This window comes from Phoenix dactylifera, chromosome 3 (assembly GCF_009389715.1).
Source record: "Phoenix dactylifera cultivar Barhee BC4 chromosome 3, palm_55x_up_171113_PBpolish2nd_filt_p, whole genome shotgun sequence".
NCBI classification, from domain to species: Eukaryota; Viridiplantae; Streptophyta; class Magnoliopsida; order Arecales; family Arecaceae; genus Phoenix; species Phoenix dactylifera.
In genome coordinates, this window is record NC_052394.1 from 22,359,812 (window position 1) to 22,368,866 (window position 9,055).

Below are 9,055 nucleotides of genomic sequence, written 5' to 3' on the forward strand. Positions count from 1 at the left end.
TCTGATCCGGAACATTGGGATGATGGTGAGAGATGGCGCGGCCTTTGAGGCCAAGCATGTATTCAGAGAGGCCAACAAGACTGGATGGCTGCATACGAGGCACACCACTCAGGATACGCCCTATGAACAGGTGAGAGGAAGCCACCATTGGCACTACGTGAGATTGTGTATTTTGATTTTTTTGGATGTATTCAGACACGCGTTGTCTGAAGAACCCGTTTAAGCAAAAAAAAAAAAAAAAACACCGAAACCGTTTTAGCCCACAGCAAGGCTACGGCAAAGCAAACATGATAGCTACTGGCTTTTCAACACTCCAGACAAAGGCCAGACGCAGAAAGGCACATAACATACGTCCTTCCAATTGCACCACATACACCAAAACGCTAGTCCCTCGCTCATCCAGACGACGGCAATGCAATGATCCAGTTTGCAAGGGCAGCATTTCTTGGTTTGCCAAATTAGTGATTCTTATGGTTGATATCAGGTTTTCCAAATAAATTTTAGCACAGAAAGCATAAATGTAATCTTGCAACTTCCCCTTTTCTATAAAAGGCCACGAGTTCCGATGACAAATATACAACAAACGATACCGAAAACCCAACTGAAAACTGAAACCCCTGTGGATTGTGAGAGAGAAATTGTAGCGAACAAACTAGTCAAGGAGATGTCAAGAGTGCGTCTTCAAAATAACAGTCTTACAAATTCTTACTGCATTCAATATCAAAATTAAACCTCAGAAAACCAAAAGAGCATAGTTTCCAAAATTCCTTTAAAATCCTTAAAAGGAAAAAATCAAACGACATCTAGTAAAAAAAGCCAAGCACTTTTCCACCGACGTTCTTCCTCCTAGCTTCTTCATGGTCCATGATGCCCGCAGATGTTGTCAGCACAATGTAACCAAACTGCACATTGAGTACAAAAAGGAAAAAAAAATTAGGACTTGATCAGCAAGATTCACAACAAGAACAGCATTCTGGTTGAATTTGAAGTATTAAATTCTCACAAAAAAACTAGGATACTGAAGTCAACATTAAAACAAGAAATCATTTAGTTATATGAAAAGCCAGCAACTAAATAGAGCAACTAACCTGACGTGATGGAAGCAATCTTGCAGTCCAGGGCTCGATTTCTTTAACCCCCACATCAAAGCGAGGACTAATAACACCGCATTTGTTCAATCTCCCATTCAGCTCAACCACTATTTTACCAGCTCGGTGGTCATCTACATATTCAAACTCACCGATGTATCCTACAGACGCCATATACAGAAAAATCATCAGAAATAAATGAACGCACATATTTTCTGGTAAACAAGTGACTGCAGCATTGACAAACATATCATAAGACTAACCATGCTTCTGCATGACCAGAAGGAACTTGATAATCACTTTTGAAGAAGGCCTAATTAAGACCTGCCTCTTTCCACGCTTCTCAGCATTGTACATGCTCTTAAGAGCATCATTCAAGACGCTGACTCTTACCATCCTTACCAAGCCAGCAAAAAGAACTTCAGCATATAAAAGTGAGCAACATAAAAGAAATGCAAAAGGATGTGCTTCATCACTATGGTGCCAATTAATTACATGTGAAGGCAGCGCTCTTGGAGCACACTTTATTATCAGTCAGCAAGAAATGAAGAGGCAGTGAAATTATTATCATAACCACCAAATATCAAGTAAAATAATATAACTTGGCTCATTCAACTTGTTCTTACATTGCATACATGCAAGGGAAGGAGAAATTGCTCTGTCACATTGCAGAACGCCTATCAAACTAACTCCCATATTAACGTAAGAAATAGATAAATAAACTGTGAACGGAACGCCAATTAACACAATTGTGTGTGAGGGGAGTGTATCAGTGTGTTTGAGAGAGAGAGAGGGAGAGAGGGGTTCATGAGAGAGACAGAGAGCACTGATCAAGAAACAAAAAAAGCAGTTCTTGTATAATTAAATCAACGTTCCACTCAAAAAACAGGGGGTAAGAAACATAAAGATAAATTAAGCTGATTATTCACAGCCTGCTTTTCAGACCTAGGCATGACAGCACTGCTAACTTAACCACCAAGTCAAGTATTATAATCCAGTAAGACTAGAACCCATGCATGCAAACTTTGGCATATACATGTCTGATTAATCGAGGTTCTGCAAATGAGTTGCAATCAGTTCTCATTTCCATGTCTACCTGCTGATTTGGCACCAAAATCGAACTGATGTACCACTTGGCAAATGAGAGGCTTGTCAAGATACCTACAAGGCCATTTAGTGCACAGGAAACCTATGTAATTGGTTACGCCATTTAAGCCCAAGCAACTGCACTGTGACACCTGGACTCGCCACTTATTCCCAAGCATACCAATGTCAACATGATGAACCAGTATGGGTACAGGGCATGAGTTTGACTCATTGCAAATACACTCAAAGACAGGTCCTTAAAATCTAACAGCAGGTTAGCCCGAGAACGGAGAAGAACGGCCATCGATAGTTCAGCTCGATGAAGAGGAAATCGCCCAGGAGGGGAAGATGAGATCTCGAGAGAGATGATAAAGGGAAAAGGCATAAGAATAGGGCACTTTATTAGCAGGCTGATGGCACATGAGGTGCATGTGTGCTATTGAAGAAGGGAAATAAAGTAAATGGCTGTGATGACGTCCGCTTAAATCAAAAAAATTATATTTAAGCACTGTTTCACATGCTATTTACCGTTTAGATCGTGTTAACACAAATATTTACTATCCGTCCTTTGTTTTAATGCAAATTTACATTTTAGTTCCTGACCCTTATAATGCAAAAAAATCCATAAAATATACATAATTATGTATGCTGCAAAAAAATTATAACTTATACACATCATGGACTAAAACGAGATATGATCGAGATAACGTGTCAACGTAGCCGTAGCCGTATCCAACTTCAAGACCTTTTTTGATCGAGGCCCCATATCCTAAGAATTTGGGATACTATGGATCTGACTCCTAGATATATATCCATACTTGATACCTATATCCCTAGATCATGGTATGCCATACCGTACCGAACTGGATGGTACCGACCATACCGTACTGTACCAGTACGAATGGCGCATTGACTCTCAATATGCCAAAAAATTTCATACCGTACTGTACCAACACTATGCTAATGTGGCACTAGTATAGATCCAATACCAATACAACGAACCTTGCCCTACATACATGTTGATATACCTATTCCAACTCTAGATCCTTTTTCTAGCCAAATCCCCGCATCCTAAGATTCAAGATATGATGGATCCTGACCCAAGATATGTACCCACAACCAAAAACATACCTAAACCCATGTAATATAGAAGACACAAACCACTAGTATTCATGTAGACTTAAAAATAGTCCATATATATGAGAACAGCTATTTAACATGAATGCACGCATATGGGGAACATTTGTAATATCCCAAAGCATAAGCAACTTAATTATGCATGTTCTGCCAACGTGGCTAACTAAATGGTGAAATATGTATTTACTGATCAGCAAGCATGCCAGATTATATATGGAAAAATGGATGCATTGAAGCACGCATATATGTGCGCTTAATTTTAAAAGTGTGTCCGTGTGTACATGCATGTTATAGCAGCACTTCAGATCATTTTTAACAAAATAAACTCAGATAACAGATACTCATCAATTATATACTTATGATAAAAACTAAAACCCCATGACAGCCTTGATTCTAAAGAACAACTAACATTATCTATAAAGCAAATTGTCATCCAGAAACTGCCAGAGCTACTTAAATTCACAATATTTGCAAACCTAAACTTCAGAAGCAAAAAATAACAAAAGTAATCATAGGTCCATGAGAATTAACACTGTTGGCACGATTGTCATGCTTGACAAACAAGTTCACAATCACAAACAATTTAGATGAGCAACACCCTACCCGCCTGTCTTATAACTGTTGAAAATGCCTTTATCAATACCCATAAACTCCCATGTCACACATTTTAGAAAACAGGTCAACCTGTTTTGAAAACTTTTCTACATAATGTCTGAATAAATTCGAAAAAAGGGGGGACAAATCTGATTTATATACAGGCTTAAGAACATGAACGTTTTACTGCAAGACGAAAATATACATAAATATCAAAGACATCAATATGAAAAATCAAAGGAGGAGACCCGAGAGGTTAAAAGATAAGAAAAATCAATATGAGAAAAAAAACCCACCCCGAAGAATCATTAAACAACCACCAGTTGCTGAGAAACATCAACTTGCAACATAAAGAAATACTGTAATAGTTGTGTAATCGCTACACTGATGTAACAAATACCGACAAAATTAATCATGACATAATTGCATAACCAATGATGAATCTTGAATTCAGAATAAATACATCAAGTCCATAAACTTAACATGGATATGGCCCAAAAAAGAATCAAGAGATAAAATTAAAAAGAAGTCCAACATTGTTACCGGAAAATCTACGAGGCAGATAGGAATCAGATTAAACGGAGAAAAGTAATATGACGGGGTTATAATATCAAGATGGGTATCCGAACCACATATAACGAGAAATCCATCAAAATTTCAAACTTGTAAGAGAATCACGCAAAAAATAGATCATCGGAGCTCAAGATTTAGGAGAAAGTCGAGATTAGGTATCTCACCTTCGGGAAGCAGAGCGCCGCGAGGAGAGAGCCGCCGGAAACTAAACCCTAGCCCGGAAAGGAATAGAATGAGAGCGAGAGGAAAGGATGGGGCGCCGATGGGGTCTTTAAGGGAGGAGGGTATGATGCGATTTAAGTAGCTCCTTATCACCGTGCTCTAGGGCTACTCGTGGGCCGTTGTGGGCCCAGTCACGGTTAGTCGAGCTAGACTTCGATTTAAGCCCAAGCCTTTCCGGACCGACTCTAGGGTGTGGCTATAAGCTATAAGTGGGCCGGACCATCTAAATTCCAGCCTATAACCTTCTGAAAGCTGAAGGAGCTTCAGACCAAATGAAAAAATATGCTGAAAAGCTGAGGCCATGCTTGATTCCTTAACAAATTTAAAAGGAGTCTACGTTTTCAGCTATGTTCCTGTTTCTTCAGCCAAACAATTTTTTGATCATCTAGTTGAAATCTCATTGATGGGAGGTAATTTTGGAATTCTTATCGAAAAAAGAAAAGCATCTTTTAGATGCTCAGTTTTAACCTCATCAAACTGTTGTTGGAGAGGAGGTTCGAATAATTTCACTTAGTCTTGTACAAAAAGAAAAAAGAAACACTTAGTTAGCAAAGGGTAGATGCCTTTAATGACTAAAATATATATTCAAAACAAAGCTTTTTTCATGAACAGCTTCATTACAAGTGTGGCACACATGTTGTCAATGATTTTAGGGTGCGCAAAAAAGTGTGGCACATATGCATCTAAATTAGACATGGTTGGATTGTATGTGTGGGTAATTAAGGGTTTGCAAGGCAAAAGAAATGATTAGACGTAAAAAGATTGAAGAGAGAATAGATGATTATTAATTGAAAAGGTTGCTATCAAGAAAGAGTGATAATGTACTTGTTTACTTCCGTCGAAAAAAAATGATATACATGCTTGCATATTTATGTAGTGACATATTATAAGTTTGTACCAAGGTAACTATCAAATTCTTCAAAATGCATTGTCTTGCTTAGATAGCTATAAGTAAAGGTTTGTTTCTTGAAACATTGACAAGGGACTAATTCTTTTATTCTCCTCTTCATCTTTTGATCACTAAATCAAGATCATCCATCTGCTATCTAGATCGTCTCATCAAATCTTACTGAAGTTTAGAAACTACTAAAAGACCTATTTGCATGTAATAAATTATGGTAGCTGAATCCCGAAGAAAGATAAAATGTATGCCAGCGCTCAAACTAAAAGAATCAAGTAAAACAAGCGAAAGCTTTCTTTCCATCCTAGCATATCTTTCTTTGACCGTCACACTTTATAACAAACACATCAAAAAATTCGAGAAAATATCACAAAAGAAAGAATTCAAGAATAAGATCTCCAATAATTCATGAAAACATAAGTGGATGGCGTACAAATCAATAAAATGATGCAACAAAAAATTGATAAATGCAGTCCTTAACTTTTATCATGCATTTCAACCTTATGATGTAGATGTGCATGTGGAATTTATTAGACTACTCGTGGTGTTTAATGTCAAATTGCTTGCCCTTATAACTTGGCATGGTGCATTGTTCACGACAAATTATTTTTTTTTCATTTTTTTATAAAACAAACTCAAAGGGTGAGGAGCTGGGCAAATAAACCTTCTATAAAAATACTACTTCTCATCTAGGGCTAACCATGGTCCCGAGCCAAACTGGTTTCAAACCAGGTTTGCACCAGATCAAGATTATTTAGGTTAGGCTTTAACCTAAAAGTAGGGCCAAATAAACCTTCGGCTCGGCACATGCCGATGCTTGGCTCGGCCTAGGGTTGGCTCAAGGACCAAACTTAGAACCCGCACAATCTTTACCAAATATCATGGGACAATCAGGCTGAAACTTTTGGATCAATTAGACCAGTTTAGATAGGGTTGAGCTTCTCTGCTCAAACAAATTTATTCGAGTTAAATCTGATTACGCTTTGGTTGCTAGTGCCGAGATACCCTTCCTGTTCCACCATTCCAAACGCCACTTTTCTCCCCGCTTAGAAGTTAGGAGACTAACTCTTGTGGGTAGCAGGGGGATAGTGCAGTACAAAAAAGTCACGATTGTAGGTAGGTTGCGTGGCAGCACCAATCACCGCATCCTACCATTTCAAGCGGAAATTGAAAGGTCACTGAAGTTTTTTCCTTTTTTAAAAAAAAATTTTGAACAAAAACATTAGGACTGAAATCAAATATGTTACTGATCATATGCTAATATATTTATATCTATATTTATTTTATTGGATATATATAAATACTAATACATATGTCAGTTAGATATAAAAATTTATATCTATATTTATTTTAAATAAATATAAATATAAATCGAATGCTAAAAATATAGATATAAATATGAATATAAATTAGATAATTAAATTTTATGGCCACAAAATTAAATATATTAATAAGTATATGATGAATCAAGTTAATGACATATTAATATATTTATTTATTTATTTTATAAATTTTTAAGTGCTAAATAAAATTAAATATTATTATAAATGGAATCAAATAATCTAATACAAATTAAATAGTTATCTATGTATATTTATATTTTTTTATATATAAATATAAATATTAGTTGCCAAGAACATATCTACATAAATCATATACTAGTATACCCATATTTGTTTTATTTGATGTATATAAATATTGATACACATGCCAGTCAGATGTAAAAATTTATATCTATATTTATTTTAAATGGATATAAATACAAAATAGATACTGAAAGTATTGATATAAATATGAATATAAATCGGATAATAAAATTTTATTGCTATAAAATTAAAAATATTAGTAAGTAGATGATGAATCAAATTAATAGCATATTAATATAATTATTTATTTCACTTATAATTTCATAAATACTAAATAAAATTAAATAAAGTTATAATAAAATCTTCAAATACAAATTGTATGGTTATCTATCCATATATATTATAGTCCCATGCTAAAATTTTTATTTAGGTACATGGAAGTAGATGCCGATAAAATTATATGATCGACGGCTCGTCGAGATAGCATCGCTGCGCGATAAAGGCACGTGCAAGTCACAAGCCACCAGATGACCAGACCCGTATCCGATTCCCAGTAAATCAGTCCTCCACTCCTCTCTCCCCAAACCCTAACCACTCGTCGGATCCCCTTCCCTCCAATCCAATCCCGATACTGGGGAATCCTCGAAGCCAAATCCCAATGGCGTGCAATCCCAGCGGCTCCTCCTCCTTCGATCACCTTCTCCTCCAAAGCCTCATGGGCCGCCTCCAGCTCCGCCCCCCGTACCTCGACACCAACTCCTTCCTCTCCCACAGCCTCGACGACTTCCTCCTCCGCGATGAGCTCCCCTCCGACGACGAAGACGACGAGGAGGAGGAGGACGGCGAGCTCACCGCCTTCTCTGGGGACGGTGCCAGGCACCGGCGCCACATCGGCAAGGAGGAGGCCCGATTGGAGAAGGAAATCATCAAAATTGTCCACTCTGGCAATGCCAAGGAGAAGCTCAAGGCTAATTCCGGCCAATCCGTGTCCATCGGGGACCACGACATCTGCATCGGGGCCCACGAGGAGCCGGGATCCGAGTACCGGGTCTGGGAGTGGCACGGCCACATCATGCTGTTTGACGAGGAGAACGGGTACTCGGCCGAATACATCTATGGGAATTACTTCGAGCGGCTGCCGGACAAGAAGGGAGGAAGGAAGGATGAAGAGGAGGAGGACGACGAGGAGGGGACGAAGGTCAAGGCTGGAGCAAATTCTGGACTACGAGATCTGATCGGGGATTCGAAGGATCCCGTTGGGAATGGGGAAGGGAGGGTGCTCCACCGGAACTCTCGGAATTCTGGGACGGCGGCGAGGTAATGGACGAGGGTGATATCTGTTACCGAGGAGATGGAATTTGTCAAGAATGTATACAGTCATCCACAGTTTTTGCATCCAGATGTTATTCCGTATCGGTGACCCACTAAACTTATCCCATATCTTGGATGCTCTGTGTTTGTAATATTATAATCTGGATTTAGAAGTTACTCTCATGGTTTTAATAGTGAATATTTGTGATTTGTGTTTATTTGTGCTTTGTTGGTTTTGCATTCTTGATCCATGCGAATTTTCATTCAAAGTTATTGGGCAAATTAAATGAGTTTATAATCTTATGGCTGGATAATCCATGTTAATTTGGGTCTGATGGTGATGTTTCATACTCTGGCTGTTACATTATACAGTGTTCTGCTTTTTAGTTTGTCTTAAAACATGGCATGGAGTTTTGGACATGAAGTCTTTTTCAGTACGTCAACAGACAGAGGTGGACCGCAATGGAGTCCTCATGAATTTTGAATTAGCCCGTGTTTACAAGGGGCAGCATTCTTACTACAGATTATGTAAATGCCATGGAGCAACCAATACCATC

The 9,055-nt window shown here is 38.1% G+C and overlaps 2 protein-coding genes across 2 annotated transcripts; one reads left to right on the forward strand and one right to left on the reverse strand.

Moving 5' to 3' along the window:
* Positions 1-602: 602 nt before the first annotated feature.
* Positions 603-4,772, reverse strand: LOC103705947 (40S ribosomal protein S15a). The gene is made up of 4 exons (XM_008789864.4): positions 4,643-4,772; positions 1,352-1,485; positions 1,089-1,249; positions 603-902 (listed from the first exon to the last, which is right to left on the reverse strand). Exons 2-4 carry the CDS (start codon positions 1,482-1,484, stop codon positions 804-806), a joined length of 393 nt encoding a protein of 130 aa, XP_008788086.1. The 5' UTR covers position 1,485; positions 4,643-4,772; the 3' UTR covers positions 603-803.
* Positions 4,773-7,702: 2,930 nt separating this feature from the next.
* Positions 7,703-8,716, forward strand: LOC103705948. The gene has a single exon (XM_008789865.4). It carries the CDS (start codon positions 7,846-7,848, stop codon positions 8,506-8,508), a length of 663 nt encoding a protein of 220 aa, XP_008788087.1. The 5' UTR covers positions 7,703-7,845; the 3' UTR covers positions 8,509-8,716.
* The last annotated feature ends 339 nt before the right edge of the window (positions 8,717-9,055 follow it).